We start from the raw sequence: 19,240 nt of genomic DNA, 5'->3' as shown, positions 1-19,240 counted from the left end.
GAGATGAGATGGTTATGTGGATTTTGTCCTTTATTTGTGTATCTGTTTTGCTGTCTGTAGGAGTCTATTCCATGTTGTTTTGCATTTGTTATTTGATCTTTTTTTAAAACTGTTATGTGGAAGAGGGGAGACATAAAATCTTTTGGATCTATTTCTGGGTGAGGAATGAGTATTGAATCTATTTCTCAATTCTTTAAATCTCAGCATAACAGAGAAAATCACTGTAGCTTCCAGGTTAAATAGATTGCCTAAGGTTTTTATTTTATTTAATCCACAGAATTGTCATGGCCAGTTCACATTTTAATTAGGAGAAGCTGCCATCAGATTCAGCGCCCAGCACAATGCTATATCCCCAAATAGCCCCCAGCAGACATTGATTTAAAACTGAAGAGCTTTCACTTCCTAAAAATCAGCAGCACACCTTAAGACACACAACAAAGATGGGCTTCCAGTGTTCATCTTCCTGTTGCCTGGTTTCAGGGCCTCTTGGTATTAAGGACCAAGGGGCCTTCTGAGTTGTGGCTTTTACTGACTCAGAGCGTCAAGAGGGAAAATGAGATTTAAATGTGATGGTATAGGTTTTGGCCTTTTATAGGAATAATAATAAAAAATTTTCTTTTTAACATAGAACATTTGAAAATAAAGTAGAAGGAAAAGAATCATCTACAATCCTATAGACTATTAATTTGTGTTATTCATCGTCCTAGAATTTTTCCCTTGGGTGTGTTCTTCATGACTTTGAGACCAGGCTGTATATACAATTCTCTCACCTGCTTTTCTCCCCTTTAATGTTATAAGATAAGCACTTTCCATATTGTAGCAAATGCTAGGTAAATATCAACTTTAATACTCTACATACATACTAGAATTTGCTTAACCATTACCCTAGTGATGGACATGCAGACGGTCTGCAATTTTTGCTTTCAAAAAATACTGCCATTAACAGCCCTTTTTTGGAGGCCCTAGTGGAAACATGGTTTGTGTCAATGTTTGTATTTAAAAGCTAAGTGGCTCTTATACTCTCCGCAGACCAGGAATTGGGGGACCCCTAGTGACTCTGGTCATTCACTTAACTTCTCTGTGCCATGGTCCGCCGTCTGTGAAGTTATCCAGACAAATCCTCTCACAAAAACAGCATTACCACAGAAATTGACCATAATGAAAATATTTCTAAGCCTGGGATAATGACCCATATTAACAGTGAGCTGTTGATTTCATTAGGAGGAAATCCACCACTGCGAATGGCTCCCCACAATGCAGGCCTTCTTCCGCCATGCCCGTCTGCACAAACGCTCTGTTGATAGCCACAGCCAATAGGGGATATGAGAACTGTGACTTGTGACCCAGGAGGCACTTGGGGTTTTCTTTGGAAATATAAGGAAAAACTGAAATTTGCCCAAATTAGGTAAATCTATCTTTGCTGTTTCAAATTAAGTAAATAGAAACATAAATCCATTATGAGGATTTCTTAATGTTTGGTCATTTTGTGTTCTCTTAGAAGGGGCCTGAACACTTTAAGAAAGTCCCTCCATGAGTTCTGTTTATTACCATGAGATTTCTCCCCAAGGTTGCCACTAACCTGTGCTCACTCACAGGTGGCCGTGCATGGCATGAGTCCCCCAGTGATCGCAGAGCCAGCTCGGCACAATCCACCTAATCCTGCCCCACCTCACTGATGCTGGCAGAGCAGGTCCGGGGTCTACAGACCCGAGGGAGCCGGGGCTGAGAGCTGAGTTAATTGAAGGAGATGATGTCCAGAAGTGGGTCAGGTTTCCTTGTCGTCTTCGCTGTCATCCCGTTCCGTTCCCCATTTCCTGGAACTGCCACTCCGTCATGTTCTCTGTCCCCCAGAGTTGAGTCCGCCGCCGCGGCCCCCTGGCTAGTCAGAACTCTCAGCAGTGCCCACCCTCCTAGGGCCCCACAGTCTGCAGCCATCCTTCACCTTTCTCCCAGGAGGACAAAATCATTCATGTACTTCCTTAGCAACGCGACCTGATGAATTCCTCTTATTGGTCATCGTGTTGAAAGGGAGCTATAGCCCTTTCGATCAATTGCCTCACTGGATGGCGTGACAGTGTATTAATCTCTGTGCCACGGTCATTTCTTCTGAAAGTTTAACAAAAGTGCTTTGGGGGACTTTTTCATTTCTGGTAATCTGAACAAGAAAGTAGTGGTACCTGTATTCTTTTTTTTTTTTTTTTTTTTTTAATTTCTTTTTGAGACAGGGTTTTGCTCTGTTGCTCAGGCTGGAGTGCAGTGGCGTCATCATAGCTCACTGCAACCTCCAACTCCTGGGCTCAAGCCATCCTCCTGCCTCAGTCTCTGGAGTGATACCTGTATTTTTAACGTACAGTGAATTTTAGAATCAGCATCCAGGGCCATCTATCCTTGTTTCCCGGGAAACCCAGGGGGAAATCCCGTAACACTGATGTTCCAGAAACTTCTTTCAGGTTTGCCTGTTCTGAGATTTTTCGGAGTTGGGATAAAGTAAACATTGAACTCTTCAGATCAGTTTGGCTTAAAGTTATGAAATGTTCTCACCAAGACTGATTTAGAGATGAGTTAAAAATAATAATTATGCCTACAGTGTTCTCAGGGAGGTGTGGAAGACAGATCCTGCCTGGCGGGGGTTCTTCATTTTTGTTATTTGTGTGTTTTTTACTAGACTTGGTTTTTTAGGGCAGTTTTAGGTTCACAGCAAAATTGAGCAGAAAGAGCTAAAAGTTTCCGTAGTCTCCCTGCCCCTACATACACACAGCCTCTCTCACCTTAGTGGTCTTTTAAAGGAATCCCCAGGCTGCCTCACTTTCCCCTGGCAGACAGTGCTCCCACCACACTTCATAGAAATGTCGTTGTTGGCATGTCTGTCTCCTTTCTGGGTTTCAGCCTCTTAACAGCAGGGCCCCTGTCCCCAGCACCCCGCACAGTGCAGTGAGGCCACTCACTCCATCGGGACCAAGAACATCCCTGGTTCAGTCCGTGTCCCTCTGATCCCTAAGCCACCCTGGCCTAGAAGTAAACCACGCTGAACCAGAAACAGCCCAGGCTGTACCAGGGTGGGAGTGAGAGGTGGGCTTCAAATGAGACCATGGTGGTCATCAGAGAAGAGGTCAAAGAAAAGCCAGAGCAAAAGTAACTCTTTAGGAAGAGTTCTGTTTTGGTTGTAATCTTAAGATGAAGTTCTTTGGGAGAGAGACAATCTTAGAACATCTATTTTGTAAGTTTCTAGACCAGTTCCCAGGAAAGGGAACCACATTTAGATGCCCATTAGGGCGCCAAGAATGGAATTTGACAGAAATATGAAAGAGTATAATGAGGCCAGCATTACTTTCTTCCAGGTCCCATATTTAATGCCTCTGTGCATTCGGACACACCGTCAGTCATCCGGGGAGACCTGATCAAGTTGTTCTGTATCATCGCTGTCGAAGGAGCAGCGCTGGATCCAGGTACCTCTCTCTCCATCCCTTCACCCTCCCCACGTTGCTTTTTATAAATGTTTCTCACGTCACCCCTACCATGTTACACAGACGTGAAGGTCAGAGATTGTCTGTGTATCCCCTGAGTACCTGGCTGAGTTCTTGTACTCACTATGTGTTTCGTAAATACTTGTTGAATGGATGCATCTATCTGCCAGATGACTTGGAAATGCATCCAGACTTGTGAATCTGAATTGTCAAGGTGATCAGTGGGGTCACCTCCGGGGCTGATTTGGCAGAGTCCAGCTTCTCTTATGTCTTTCATTCATGTATTCATTCAGACATTTATTGAGCTCTTTTGATGCACAAGTGTGGCTCTAGATGCTAGGAGTAAAGGAGTGAACAAAATGCTCAGAATCTACCCTCATGGAGCTTGCATCCTGGTTAAGGACACAAGCAAGAAATAAAGTGCTGTATGATATCAGATAGCGGTTAATGCTATGAAGAAATACAGAGCAAAGGAGTAGCAGATAACCGGGGGTTGCTATTGTAGTTAGAGTCCTTAGGGTATCTTTGTAAATCTTTTCTTTGCAGAAAATATTAGCATTGCCAGCAGAATGCCGAAGAGTTGTGGGACCCCTCGGTCTTACTCCTTTTCTGCTTGGCCCCATGCAGTGACCAGTTGATGTCCCTCTCGCATTCTTCAACCCTTAGGGCTTGAAAGAACATTAAACGGACTTAGGGTGTCTCTGTTGTTCAGCAGGACTGTCCCCACCTCTGCCCTTTCCCAAAGATACCCTGGAGGACCTGACGCACTAAGGCTGCCCTTTTCTCCTCTGCCTGCTTTGACCCTGGATGCTCTTGTTCTGCCCCAGCCCATCCCAAGCAGAGCCATGGCTTCTGGCAGATTGGCACCTTGAAAAGGCCAAATTGTACAGGGTTCACAGTTTCCGTGTGGAGACCAGTGGAAGTGTGGTCCTGGAGAGGAAACCAGAAGCAGGTTTTCATTCTGTATGAAGGGACAGGTTCTCAGCAAAGGGAGGGTGGCCTGGCGTGAATCCAGAGAGAGCACCTGGGCTGGGGCCTGGGTATCGCTGGCGTCTGGGAGAGAGGCCTGGGTGCCTGCCCCTGTCCACGCGGACGTCTGGCCCCTGCAGAACTGACTTCCAGTTAAAGATTTAGGTCAGCAAATATGTTCTGTAAAGGACCCGGGTAGGAAATATATTTGGCTCTGTGGGCCAGATGGTCTCTGGATACGACTCAACGCTGCCGTTGTAGCGCGAAAGCAGCCGTAGATAGTAATGTAAACAAACGGGCATAGCTGTGTTCGGTGAGACTGGGTTTACAGAAACAGGTGGTGGGCTGGACTTGCCGGCAGGCTGTAGTTTACTGACCCCTGGACTAGTCTATTGATACAGAATTGGCCCTCTTAGGGAAGCTGAACATGGTCGATCTTTAGAGACAGGAAAAAGGAGGGGAGTTTGTGGAGGAGATAAAAAAGGAAAAAGGAAGAAACCCGTGCAAGCCAGCAGAGTTGGTTAGCTCTGTTCATAGGGGTAAAGGAATGAGGAGCCACTACTGTACCTGAGATGGCGAAGACTGAGGACACAAAGCAGGAGTCAAAAGTGAAAATGGAGGTAAAAGTGGAAGAGACTACTAGAGAAAGGAGAGGAAAACCCTTTCTCAAAGTTGCAACAGTGTAATACCGTTTTTGCCCTTAAAACTCATTTATTATATATACAAAAAGAAATGCCTTTAAATGCTGTTTCTCAGTAAATTAATGGGTCACCAGTTGTACCCTTAATCTGTCTTTTCATCCAGTGTAATTGTAAAAGCTATAGGTAACTGCTATCATTCAGATCATAGTTTTCCAGAACTTTGCCCTCTTAGACTGTGTGCACAGAAGATTCTGAAAAACACAGGTTGTAATTTATCTGTTGCTCACGCATCCTCTGGGCTGTGAGGGTTTTCTCTCTGGTGAAGGACGTGCTGTGTGAGTGAGCTGAGGGCCACCCTGGGGGTGGGGACAGCAGAGTGTGGCCCTTCTGCGGCGGTGTCTCAGGTCAGGTTCTCTCGAAGCAAAGCCCGAGACGAGTGTGCGACTGGTGGTTGAAGGAGCACTCTCGGGAGAACACTGTGAGATAGAGCCAGGGCAGAGGAGGCAGAGATGTGCATCCAGAGCAAGTCCAGCTCCCCACGGGGGCTCTGGAGCGTGAGCCGTGCCACAGGGTATTGCCCACCTTGACGTAAGGGGCCTGGGCTTTTCTGTCCCCTCGTCAGTCAGTCAGTGTCTACGTGGCCAAGGAGCGAAGTATTTTCCCAACCTCCAGGAGGTGGCTTCCCTCCGCTAAGGCCAAGCTTCCGGAGAAGGGCACAGGTGTGAGAATTTTAGCAGCCAGCACCTGCAGCCGCTGGGGACTCAGGGCACCAGCCAGTCTGGACAGGGCATCCACAGCACGTGCTGCAGGTGGGAGTGCCCTTCCTTTGAGCAGCATCTGTTTGTGGAGCGATGCGTGTTAGACTGTGCAGATGATGGTGTTCATGGTTGACCAACTTTTATTGTTCCAGGTACTGTTCTTGCATTTTTAGAAATGTAATTAATTTAACCAGGGGTGCTGTCATTTTTATTTTACAGATGAGGAAACTAAGTCTCAGTGAGCTTACGTGACTTGCACAGGTCACACAGTTCCCAAGTGCTGGTGCTGGGATTCTAGCCCAGGCATTGTGGCCCTGGAGCCTGGCTCCCACGCTGTAAGGCAGCAGGTACCAGGAATGCAGTCGCGACTCTGCACCTGCAGGGGATGGCAGCTCTGAATTAAGGGTTTCACTGAGTACACGAGAGTGATCTTGGTGCCCACTCTGCCCTGGCTCTGTGAGGGTGTGAGGAAGTTTACGGCCCCCCCTGTGCCCCCAGGGAGCTGGTCGTCTTGGAGAGATGCTGGGAACAAGAAAATTTTATGCTCAAGTGCCTTAGTGGGTCAGTGGGGAGAAAAATAAGATACTTTGTGTTTAGGGTGAGCTGAAAAGGAGTTATCATTTGGGTAATTTTAGAAAAATTCTTGCTTTTAGTTTTGCTTATGTTCTTTTTTAATATGTAAGCATCTAAAAATATTTGCTTTATACTGTGCTTTTTGAGGTTATTAGTGTATTTTTACTAAATGAATAAATTATCTTGTGCAGCAAAAATTATGGTATTTAACATCTATATAAAAAGCCTTCTCAAGTGGATTTAACACATTAACTGCCATGAGAGTTGTATTTAACTCGAGCTAATTTTGAGCCCGGGGCCTCGTGAAGCAAAACCCGGGGAAAACCCTGCAGTTGATTTGTGAAAATCTTGTTATTGTTCTTATTGTTACAATTAATATGGACAACTTAATTCTAAAAACGTGGATTAAATTAATAAGAGGTCAATAAAAGATTTTTCATTAAATTAGAAAGGACCTTTTTGTTTTTGACGTTTTTACTCTATTTTCATAATAAAACACTGTGGCCCCAAGGTAAAAAAGTTTGTGTTCCAGTGTGGCAGCCAACGTGTTAAGACAAAACGGCGTTGTGGCTGCCGTGCTTTGCTGCGTGCTGGGTGGATCCCAGAGCTGAACCAGCTGACATCAGTCGGTACCAGTCAAGAGAAGAGGTCAAGGGCTTATGGTGCGGGCTCTGTTTTCACATTCCCGGAGAATTACCACTTGTGCCAAAGGCTTCTTTCTCTTATGCCCACATTAATTTATTTGAGGCTGTTAGAACCTTAATTTCGCAGAGTACTTTACAGTTCAGCGGCATTACTCTCTGGGACTGTTAAAGTGTGTTCAATTTTCTCAGCTTGACATTTTTTCCCTCTTGTTTTGAACTTAAGCACTTCTGCAAGGAAAAAAAAAACCACAGTGAGCAATAAAATCTAAACTGTTTACAACTCTAAATTTTGTACAATTCATTTTATGTACATTTTGTTCCATACAACTTTAGTGTCCTTCCATGTTGGGTTTTTCTGCCTGAGATGTCAAAGGACCTGCTTTCCTTGGGAGGCAGAGCATGCGATGTCACTGCATACCAGCCTTCGAGTTCTCTGTGGAAGGCGGTTTTTCGCCCTGACTCTCTTTCCTGTGACTCCTTAGGCTGGGTGGTGACAGTGGAGTGTGGTTATGAGACTGGACTCTGGAGCTGGACTCCCTGGGTTAAGCTGCACACTGCTATCTGCTGGCTGTGTGAACTTGAACAAGGTACTCAGTCTCTCCATAGAGGGAGCAATATGATAGTGCCTTTATCGTAGGGCTTTTGCGAGGATGCGTAAGACCTAAAACACATGCCGGCCCATAGTGAGGGTTGCATATGTGGCTGCCATACGTGCTACTTCTGCCCATGGCACTGACCCCAGGGTTTTGGCTTGTTAATCCACAGACGACATGGCCTTTGATGTGTCCTGGTTTGCGGTGCATTCCTTTGGCCTGGACAAGGCTCCCGTCCTCCTGTCTTCCCTGGATCGGAAGGGGATCGTCACCACAGCCCGGAGAGACTGGAAGAGCAACCTCAGCCTGGAGCGCACGAGTGTGCTGGAATTCTTGCTGCAAGTCCATGGCTCCGAGGACCAGGACTTTGGCAACTACTACTGTTCCGTGACTCCATGGGTGAGGTCGCCAACAGGTTCCTGGCAGAAGGAGGCAGAGATCCACTCCAAGCCCATCTTTATAACGGTGAAGATGGATGGTAAGAATGCCACACGGATCTCTCCCAGTGTTTGGGGAACGTCTTCTCCCTGCGCCGGGCTGCAGCTGACAGAACGCAGGTGTCCGCAGTTGGAGGGCGTGCCGCACCCATGCTGCTTGCTCTCCAGACCTGTCCGGGGCCCGCACCCAGCGAGAGCACAAGCCGCCCTTGCTGTTTTCCCTGCTTTGCTGTCACGTGCTGGTGGCACCACCAGGAAATGATTTTCAAGACTTACTAGAAAAATTTTCGAGACTTTGCCTTTTCCGTAAATTCTGTAGAAACCCACTTTGCTAGATGCTAGGGTTGGTGTGGATTCTGGCAGGCAGAGGCATAGGATGGCCTTGTGAGAAAAAGTTCAGGTCAACAGGTGAGGCTGTGGCTTGGGTACCTGCTACTCTGAGCCCTCCTATTGGTTTTGCTTCCTGGAGAAAGGAGGTGCCTCCTGGAGTCTCTGGCACAGAGTGGGCACTTCACGGAGCCCTGAGATGGGAGCTCCCGGCCTCACTGACCCACACTGACCGCCAGGGTCAACCTAACCAGACAGAGCTTTGTTCCCTGAGCATCCTAGAGTACTCGGAGCAAAGAAACATGTTCACAAGAAACATGTCTTCTTCAGAAACTAAATGTTAGTTGAAATAACTCCGTGCAGAGAACTGAAGTCCAGGTGCCTCTGAGGATTAGTAGAAGCCTTTTGAGTGTGTTTCCCTAATGACATGTCAGTCTGGGGAAGATGGAAATTGGAACCCCAGCTCTTTCCACAGATCACTTAGCCTTTCTGATCCATTTCCTATCTTGTAAAATGGGATAATAATTTTTCATGGGGCTGGTTTGAAAATTAAACCGTATTAAATGTAAGGCACCTAGCACAGCAGCAGCGTCCACCCAAGGAGCTTTGATGCTTATGGGGAAGGGAAGATGGGATTTCGAGGGTGGAATCTAAATGGTGTTTGTGCATTTCTGAAATTCTTAAGTCGTCTATAACCTATTTGCATTTTAGAAATTCCTTGCTTGAAGTAACTACGTATGAAAACCCAGATTTACCGAACAAGTAAGGGAGTGATTATTCACTTTGCTAGATAATTTACTATAGTGTTACTTAAAATAGCTCCCTTAGTACACTTCAGTTATTTGATGCATAGAATTGATTTATGCACAGTTTTTTTAAGGACGCATCTGCTGCTGAATGTGCGATGCCCTTATACTGACTTTTAAAAATCAATCTCCTGCCAAAACCCTAAAAAGCAAGTTGACATTCAAAGGCATCGAGTGAAATCTTTTTTACGGTTTTTATTCCCCCCCACAGAACTGGGTGGGGAGACATTTGCTCCTTTCTTTTTTTTTTTTTTTTTTTTTTTTTTTGACAGATATGGCTGAGCTGCTCCTGTCTCCAGCGCTGTGCTAGGTGCTGGGTACAGGATGAGTGACGTCTGGTCCCGCGGGGAGATCCTGCTCTTGTGGGGAAGGGCGGCAGTGGTGCCCCCAAGGTGGCCTCCCGTGTGGCACTAACCGCTTCCCCTTTGATCTCTCCCTCCCAGTGCTGGACGCCTTCAAGTACCCCCTGCTGATCGGCGTGGGTCTGTCCACTGTCATCGGGCTCCTGTCCTGCCTCATCGGGTACTGCAGCTCCCACTGGTGCTGTAAGAAGGAGGTGCAGGAGACCAGGCGCGAACGCCGCCGGCTCATGTCGATGGAGATGGACTAGGCTGGCCCAGGAGGGGAGTGACAGAGGGACGTTCTAGGAGCAATCGGGGCGAGAAGAGGACAGTGATATTTTAAAACGAAGTGTGTTACACTAAAAACCAGTCCTCTCTAATCTCAGGTGGGACTCGGCGCGCTCCCTTTTCTGCATGTCAAGTTCGGAGCGCGGACGCGTTTACCAGCACACGGCTCTTCTTCCCACGGCACTTTCTGATATAACAATCGAGTGTGTGTTTTCCCAACTGCAGCTTTTTAATGGTTAACCTTCGTCTAATTTTTTTCTCCCGCTGGTTTATAGATCCTCCGACTTGTGTATGTTTGTAGCTTTGTTTCGAGGGGTTGTGGTGAGGAAGGGGCGATGGCATTCAGAGTTCTGTGTCTTGGGCGAGGGGTGCCTGCCCGCCCGAGAGCCGGCTTCCACGGCGGAGGCGTGTGTCAGAGCGAGCTGCTAGATGCAACCCTCCACCCGGGCTCGGAGACAACACAGGCCTGTGCCCAGGCTGATTTGTGGCTTTTACTTCTCTACCCCACCCCTATTTTCAGGGGTTTAGACTACATTTGAAATCTAAACTTGGAGTATACAACTTATTATTGAACCCAAATTGCTTTTTTTTTTTTTTTCCCGCTCCTCTGCCCCTTTTCCATTTCTTTTGTATTTGTTTTATGTGAGAGTGCTGAAGTGGCAGCCCTGGAATCTAGGATTTGGCTCTCCACCGAGCACCTTACCTTGCCACCTTAGCCTTAAGAATGAAGATAAAGAAAAATACACAGCCGCCTCTGTCCAGGGCAGCGAGAAGATCTGCAAGGAAGAGGAGGTTGGGGACGAGGAAAGGAGCAGACACTCACTCCAACAGTTCTGAGGCCACTGTGCCTCAGGGCACTCCAGGAAGAGCAGAAGAGGGATGCTGGGAAGTTAGGTTTATGCAGCTCAAGCCAGGAGGGTCCATGGTGCCAGGTGCGTGTTAGGCGACAGAGGCCACCACCATTCCCCTCTCCTGCCTTTGGTGGGAGGCAAAAGCATTGGCCACTGAGGGGGTTGCTGGGGGACCCACAGATATGCTACGTCCTTCACGTGCTGCTTGGGCTCCGTAACATGAAGGCAAATTGCTGCCTGCAAGACTGACTGACTTCAAGGAATCAAATTGCCTGGAAGAACCATGTATTTTCCATGACCTTTTCAAGTCCTTCAGGTCTCTTTAAGATGCACTGCAGGGGGTTAGCGAGAAAGAGTATACTTTGTAGTACATTTGCTTTCCTATTAGGACATGAAGGAAACCCAGCAATTTACCGTCACGTGAGCAGCCTACAGAGTGGAGTCGAGAGCAGTCTGCTCTGCCCGGCTGCTCCCATCAGGAACAGGACAGTGGACAGAAAGGGATCTTCCGTGTCCAGGGCTTCTGCTGCTGCTTTAAAAGCGCTCCCCTCGGAGCCTCTCGCCCCCTGCACAGCACTGGCCTTTTGGAAGCATCCCAGTGGGGTTTTCTGAGGCTCGCTGGTGACTCACGCCCTAATTGCAGTCCTCTGTGCTTTTATCCTGGCTCTGAAGGATCTAACACTGCTCTGTCTTCCAAAGGGGAAAAAAAGATTCATTTGTTTTGAGCAATAAAGTAATACAAAACGATGGCCATTCATGTGCAACTCTTTGTCACCATGGGCAAGATGAGCTATGCTCCTCCCGGCCCATCATTCCCCACACTCCCCTCTCTCGGCTGCCCACGACTGGTTCTGTACTCACCACCAAGTCACCCCCAGAGGCAGAGTCCCACCTACCCAGGGGACCACTCACGTGATAAAAACTCTAGATTCTGCGCTGACGGTAGCAGCACAGACGGATTCCAGGCCCAGAGCCTGCAGCAGGACGATGGGCAGCAGGCGTGCTCCACCGGAGCCCGAGTGACCAGAGGAAGAGGACCAGGCCTTGATGGCACTAGATTGGGTATTTTCTACATGTCATTTGCTAACTGCTAGTTCAGAGGAGGTGGTCACGGGTGATCGCACAAATGGGAATTAAAGAGAGAACAAATATAACAGGTGCTGTCTTAGTAACAGTCAGTGCCCCTGAGCCCTTGCGGTTATTAAAAGAAGATCCAGGGTTGTTGTGGCACAGGCCCTTCTTAGGAGGAAGAACAGGTACTTAGCTCTGGCTGTGACCAGGTGGCCCCAGGTGTATGTAACACCACGGACTGGATCAGAGCAGACACTCGGTGGTGTGAAGTGACGTGCGCTCACAGGTGTACCTCTCTCTTTCAAATTGCTGCTGCAGTTCAGGGCCGGAGTGTTCAGGCATTGACCTCCACCCACATGCCCTGTGTCCAGTGGGCCGGCCAGACTGCAAGTCACCTGGGAGGAAGGAGGAGAAAGCCGAGGGCACTGTACCACGGACCTGGTTCCTTCCAGGGACATAAATTTGCCTGGAATGTGTATTTTTAAAGTGTGAGATGCACTCTTGTTGTACCAAATAGGGCTCCCCACAAAGTGCTCTTCTGGAAGAGGTTCCTGCCAACAGCACTGGTGTGAATGAAAGAAGGACCCAGCCACGTCTCACACGGATGGAATTGCACTTCTTAACAAAAAGAAACTTTGTAAAAGTTTGGGTTTTTTTCCTAATCCTAAAAAGAGCCCCAGAAAGAGCGTAAGCTATGTTCAGATAGAAGCCTCGAAATTACTTCAAATCGTTTACTTTGTGATGTTTACATACACATTTCACTTTTTTTAAGAAAAGAAAAACGCAAACTGACTTTTTAACAACTTTTCAGATTTTTCATGGGACAGTGGAACTCTAACTCACCAACTGGGTTAAATCTTAATTTAGAAATGTATTTATTTGTGTGTCCCTCTCCCTGCCACCCGCCCCCCCAATCCACGGGGCTCCTGAGATCCTGGTACAGGAGGCCCCTCCTGCCCAGACCTTTGTCTCTTTCCCTGGTGGCTCTTGCTTCTTGCTTTGCAGACTGCCTGCAGCCATGATTTTGTCACTGACATCTGTGAGCCAAAGACTGAGCCTTTTTGGCAGGAAAAATAAGCAATACTACAAAACTTGCTACTTTTAAAAAACGTTTTTGTTTTAGCTTCACCGATGACAACAGAGGAAGAAGGGAACTGGGATTTGGGTAAGTTCTCCTCCGCTGTTTGACCAAATTCTCAGTGATGAATATGTGTGCAGATCACTAGAAGAAAAACATTGACTTTCTTTTTTAGTGTGGCACATAAGGATCTGCAGAATTTTCCATAGATAAAGAAAGGGTCTTGTGTATTTTTGTCCATATCCAATGTTATATGAACTAATTGTATTGTTTTATACTGTGACCACAAATATTATACAATGCACCATTTGTTTTTTATTTCATTAAAGGAAGTTTAATTTAAATTGAAGTTGTGTCAGGAACTTGATATTGGCCTCTGTTATCCTTTCATCTCTTGAGCATGAGGGATTGTGGCTAAATTCCAGTTGCAACTGTAGCATCTTCTGATCTCTTTGAATCCTATAAAAGCATTGTAGATTTTCGCTAACCATAAAGAAGAAATGAATTTAATGGGATCGATGTTAAAGTTCCTGCCAAGCAAAAAGGTGAGGGCTAGGATCTTGTTGGTTTTGGAAGGTCTCTTGGTCTTTTGGGAAATTCCCATGACCCTCCAGGACTCCTGTCAGGAAGGAGAGAAATTAGAGGAACAATAGTTCCTCTCTGCGGATGAGGAAACAAACACCAAATCTGTGGCCATAGCGTGGCTGGAACAGAATGATTTTTCTGACTCATCGTGCCGTCTGGAGCCAAACCTGCCCAGAAGGTCCCAGCCCCTGTAACATGAAAACAGTCCTCCTCCCCTGGCCACTGGTCTTCAGCGGGCTTGGACAGGAGTGAGCGCTCCAAGCGCCCCAGCTCTCTGCTGGCCCCGGGGCAGCTGCCTGCCGTTGGCTGGCCTCCCCTGTTGACTCCCCTATTGGCCTCATTTGTGTTCTCAGTGTCTCTGTCCTGTTTAGGGACTGCCTCGTGTTGTGAGTTATTCGGGGTCTGGGTCTGTGTCCTAGTCACTGTCATTGCCCAGCGACTGGCACTATTCCAGGCCTGTAGAAGGTACATGCACTTTATGAGTGTACAGTTAGTGCTCTGCTGTAGGAGATGACCCATCGTTCCTACTTCTCAGTGAACGGGGAGGATCCCACTCATGTCAAAATGCTGACACAGTCAGAGCTGCTTTATAGCAGTCCCCTATTTCTGAACCCACCCCTGCCTAAATTAAATGTAAATTTAAGGTTTTAAATGTAAATGTAAATTAATAGCATTAATTTAAATTAAACTAAATTAAAAACAAAACAAAAACAGTGCCCCCTGTGTGCCCAGGCATTGTGCTAAGCACAGGCCAACTGCCACTGACTTGCCCATGGACCTTGGCACAGACTGTTTGCTGCCTAGAAACCTTCCATCCAGCCCTCTTTCCACCTGTCTGTCTCATACTTCTCTTTCAGGCCCCAGGGGCTTCTGCCTCCCCTCTAGGCTGAATGAAGGTGCCCTGACAGGTGGTCTGGTGGTCTGAAAATAGCACGAGGATAGGAGCCATTCACTGCTGTGGCCCCAGGACCAAACTGTGACAAGAGCTAACACTTGGATTCTTGCCGTGTGCCATGCACTAGAACAAGTACCTCACAGAAGCAATCACAGTCTTCAAGTCACCCCAAGGAGGCCACAGCAGAAGCCCTCTCGCCTGTTGTCCACATCACTGGATCATTCTCATAACAGCCGCTCATTTCCTCTAACCCACAAACCAGTGTGTATGACACACTTGTAAAATTGTATATTTTTTTATTATTTAGGTATGGCAGGGTCAAGGAGACAATTGCCATTGAAAAGCATTTGTTATAGGTCCCAAGAGGAGGGGGCATGCCACACCACGGGAGGCCACACAGGGCTGCAGCGGGGGTCAGTCGTGACAGAGAAGGAGGACACACGGGCAAGAGCCTTTATTGTGTTTTCCCAGGAAGGAATGGGCGAGGCAGGGCAAGCAGGTTTAGGAATGGCTAAACTGAGTAATTTCAGCAGGCTCTGGGGCATAGGGGTTGTCCCTGGTTATCTGCTACCTGACCCTGGGGTGATTAGGGCGGGAGAATAGTGGTCCCGATGATGGAGGAGGGGTGGATGTGGGCTCAGGGCTGGCTGGTGTGTGTATGAAGGGCATGCTCACAATGAGTCCTTTACTAGCGCTAAGAATTGGCTGGCCCTGCAGGGGCAGTCTGCCCAGGATTACAAGATCCCAGATGTTAAAGCATTAAAATAATTTAAAAAATAAAGAGATGGGATTAGTACATACACTCCCCACTTGGGGCTTGTAGACTACTGGGGTATATCTGGGTAGCTCAGCACCACCCAGAGAGGTGATGCTCACCTGCATCCACTCTGTTCTGTGCATTTGCCAACCTGTTTGTGCCAATAGTACTGGGTACTATGATTATATAAATTTGTTGAACAGTATGTAAGCCAACAAAATATGAATGCCAAAAAACGAGGTGTCAGAGTGCTATTGGTAAAACTGGATATCCACATAACAAAAGAATGAAGTTGGACCCTTAACTTACAGTCTAAGTGTGGCCTTCTGGACCCTTGAGTGTGGCCTTTTGACTGAATCCAAACTTCACAGAACAAATCCCTTTATTAAAAGGATCTGTTCTGTGAAATTTGGATTCAGTTACAGGGGCCGCTCTTGGGGATCTGGAGGGCCACATGTGGCCTTGAGGCCACAGGTTCCCCACCCCCACCTTACACTGTCTACAAAAATTAATGCCAAGTGGATTAAAGACCAAAACATAAGACCTAAAGCTATAAAATTCCTAGAACAAAACACAGGAGAAAAGCTTCAGGACACTGGATTTGGCAATGATTTCTTGGATATGACACTAAAAGCACAAGCCACAAAATAAAAAACAGATAATGACACTACACAAACTTAAAAATTTCTGCATGTCAAAGGAAACATTGAACAGTGAAAAGGCAACCTACAAAATGGGAGAAAATATTTGTAAATCACATGTCTGGTAAGAGGTTAATATTCAGAATATATAAGGAACTTTGTTGTACAACAGAATAACCTGATTAAAAAATAGGCAAATGACTTGAATAGACAACTCTCCAAAGAAGATATACAAATGGCCAAAAAGCACACGAAAAGATGCCCAGCATCACTAATCATAAGAGAAGTGCAAATTAAAACCACAGTGAGATATCACCTGACATGCGTCAGGATGGCTATTCTCAAAAGAACAGAAAATAACAAGTATCGGTGAGAATGTGGAGAGATTGGAACCGTTGTGCCTGTTGGTGGGAATGTAAAATGGTGCAGCCACTATGGAAAACAGTGTGGAGGTTCCTCAAAAAATAGAATTACCAGATGATTCAGCAGTTGCACTTCTGGGTAGATATCCAAAAGAATTCACAGCTGTATCTCAAAGAGATATCTGCACACCCATGTTCGTCACGTTATTCAAAATAGCCAAGAGGTAGAGGCAACTCAAATGACAGATGACTAGATGAAGAAAATGTGGTACATACACACAATAGACTATCATGCAGCTTTTAAAAAGAAGGAAATCCTAGCATATGTTACAACATGGATGAAACTCAAGGACATTATGCCAAGTGAAATAAGCTAGTCACCAAGACAAATAGGTATCATTCCACTTCTGTGAAGTATCTCAAGTAGTCACAAAGTATAGAAACAAGGTAGAAAGGTGTTTGTCAAGAGCTGGAGGGAGGGAAAATTCGTGTTTAGTGGGTATAGAGTGTCGGTGTTGCAAGATGCAAAAGTTCTAGAGATCTGTTGCATGACCGAGTGAATATACTTAACACCACTAAACTGTACATTTAAAATGGTTAAGATGATAAATTTAATGTTAAGTGTTTTTTGCCACAAAAAAAAAAAAGATATCAATAAAAAGATGAACTCTCTGAAAAGACTCAGTAGAAGCAAACTGCTTTTTTAAAAAAGAATGCTCTTAATTTAGGTGTGGGCAAAACAACCGTAAAAGATTGAGGATGGGGTAGGAGACAGTGATGACAAAAACATGGAAAGATTCTTCACTCGATTGACTTCACAAATGTTTTTTAAGTTCTTACTCCATTTTAAGGAAATCAAACCTGAAAGTTATAGAGAAGGCATTGTAGCTGTAGTTTGTATAAGAAAATGGTAAGAAATTCCAGGCAACAGATTCATATTCAGAAGAAAAGCTTGGGCCTATGTCAAGAGATTGGTGAATGAATATATGGTTTAGGACAAAAATAAAATGTCTAAGACACGTAGGAGCCTTTTTTTTTTCTTTTCTTTTCTTTTCTTTTTTCTATTCTGGGAGCACAAAACAAGGAAGGAGCCTTTTTATGATTTCCGACTTTACCTGACATGTTCTCTTAATTGATCAACATTTCTCCTAATTGTGTTAGGTAAGAGAGTTTCTACTGTTATTGTCAATAAGTAATTAATTACTAAATCAAGTAATTTGTCAAGATTTGAACCCAAATCTTTCTGACTCCAAAGTCTGTGCATGTTCTAAATCACTGCACTAGTCTTGGTGCCTGAATATTCTAGGCTTTCAGTATTTGTTGAATAGATAGAAAAAGGAGTAAGAATTAGCCACTGCATTTGTGAAATTTATAGTCTTAAAGGGGAGAGAAGCATGTAAATACTTCGTTTTATTATCATATAATAAGTAAAATTATAACAGTTCACTGACAGCACAGAAGGAGTGGTGATCTCTACCCAAAGCGTCAAGAAAGGTTTCACACAGGAAATGCAAACCCAGATTTTAAAATTTTTAAATGAATAGGCATTTGCCAGGTAGGGATGGGGCAAGATTCTAAGCAAAGGGGATAGCGTTTGCAAAGTTAAAGAGGAAACAATGGTTAAGACCCCATTCGGAGAAATGCAAGTGGTTCCATACTCCTGAAGGGTGAAAGTTGAAGGGCAGAGTAGTGGGAGAGTTTCCAAGGCCAGCTCGTAAAGGTCATATCAAGGAGTTTGGACTTGGTCCTCTAGAAATCTTTGTGGAGCCACTGAAAAACTTTATTCTGGAACATTCATGGCTATGTTCGTGTTTTAGATCACTCTGGCAGCAGAGTAAGGGAGAGGGATAATGCTGGAAGACCAAAGGGACTTCATCAGTCCAAATGAAAAGTGGAAGCCCTCAATTGTGGTAGCAACAGGTAGAATTCATTCATAAAATATTTTAGGGAGAACTGACGGGACTTTATAACCAGTTGTGGAGTATGGAGGCCAACCATGGGTCTGGGTGGGTATTGGTGCACTCTACCATGATGAACAATACCAATGAAGGAGAAAATGAAGATTTCAGTTTTAGACTCAAGTTTGAGTTTCCTGAGGGACCTTAAGTGGATGTTCAACACCAGCTAGATACTGGTCTGGAGCTTAAGGGAGAAGTGGGTGGAAGACCTGTGACTGTCACTGGACAGAGAGGGAACGAGAGGCAGCAGCACAAGGAAAGAGGGGCTGAAGACAACCCTGTACAAACTACAGCGTCAGGGGCGGGCTGCAGAGGAGGGGCTCCCAAAGGGGTGAGGGAAAATCCTGGGGAGAGAGTGGCATCCAAGGAGGAAGGAAAGGATTCCAAGCAGGTTTGCCAATGGCCAGCCAGAGCGGACACCACAGAAAGACTGAGCCAAGTGTGTCCTCTGTTGTGACCCTGGAAGTCTAAGTGGATTCAAGCCAAGATTCCAGTGGGCTGAAGTGCCAGGGAAAATTAGGAAATCGAACAGAATGCCAAACACCAGGAAACTGTCAGAAGTTTGAAGAGGGGAGGGAAGAGGAAATGGTTGGGAGCTAGGGTAAAAAGGTGGCTGTTTAGTAGGATGGGAGACACTTGAGGCTTCTTCACTGGCTTAACAGTGGATGAGTGTCTGTCCCTGGGTGGGTGTAGGAGGGGTCTAGAGCCCAGCTTAAGGGAGCTGCCTGTCCCCTCATCTCCTTTTCCCCTCTGGGGCCCATTCTGAGCTCCTAGCCATCACCCACCCAAACCTTTTTTTAATTAGAGCTTGTTGTCAGTTAACGCTTCATAAGAAATTTAAGGAATAACCCTTCCCAAGAAAGTGTTCACTTAGAAACAGGAGGTGGCCTAGAAATCCCATCTGTTTCTCTTTTTCTTCTTCTACCTGGAAGCTAAACACGCCCTATTCCCCATCCCTGCTCCTCCTAATCCCCACACTCACCCCATGCCCTGGCCTCTGCCTCTGCACGTAGAAATCTAGTTCATGCTTTTCCCCACAGATAGGAGTGTCACCCACATTGAAAAACTGTTCAGCCTTGGCTAGCTGATTGTCAGCTCCTGGTGAAGCCGGGCCAGGGGAAGAAAGAGCAAAGAGGCTGTGGAGTTGACACCTGGACATCATTCGCCATTACAGGAGCCAAGTCAAAACGAAGCCTACTCA

At 46.0% G+C, this 19,240-nt stretch overlaps 1 protein-coding gene across 1 annotated transcript in view; it reads left to right on the top strand.

The window, feature by feature from the left end:
- Nucleotides 1-13,185, top strand: part of PTGFRN (prostaglandin F2 receptor inhibitor) — a 70,944-nt gene extending 57,759 nt beyond the window's left edge. Inside the window, exons 7-9 of the mRNA XM_069480794.1 lie at nucleotides 3,339-3,446; nucleotides 7,815-8,120; nucleotides 9,656-13,185. Of these exons, the coding sequence (XP_069336895.1) occupies nucleotides 3,339-3,446; nucleotides 7,815-8,120; nucleotides 9,656-9,822 (581 nt within the window). The 3' untranslated portion in view covers nucleotides 9,823-13,185. The remainder of the gene's footprint in view (nucleotides 1-3,338; nucleotides 3,447-7,814; nucleotides 8,121-9,655) is intronic.
- The last annotated feature ends 6,055 nt before the right edge of the window (nucleotides 13,186-19,240 follow it).

Source organism: Eulemur rufifrons, chromosome 8, assembly GCF_041146395.1.
Source record: "Eulemur rufifrons isolate Redbay chromosome 8, OSU_ERuf_1, whole genome shotgun sequence".
Lineage (NCBI taxonomy): Eukaryota > Metazoa > Chordata > Mammalia > Primates > Lemuridae > Eulemur > Eulemur rufifrons.
The sequence above is the reverse complement of the archived record's forward strand: the minus strand, read 5'-3'. Positions and strand labels throughout refer to the sequence as shown.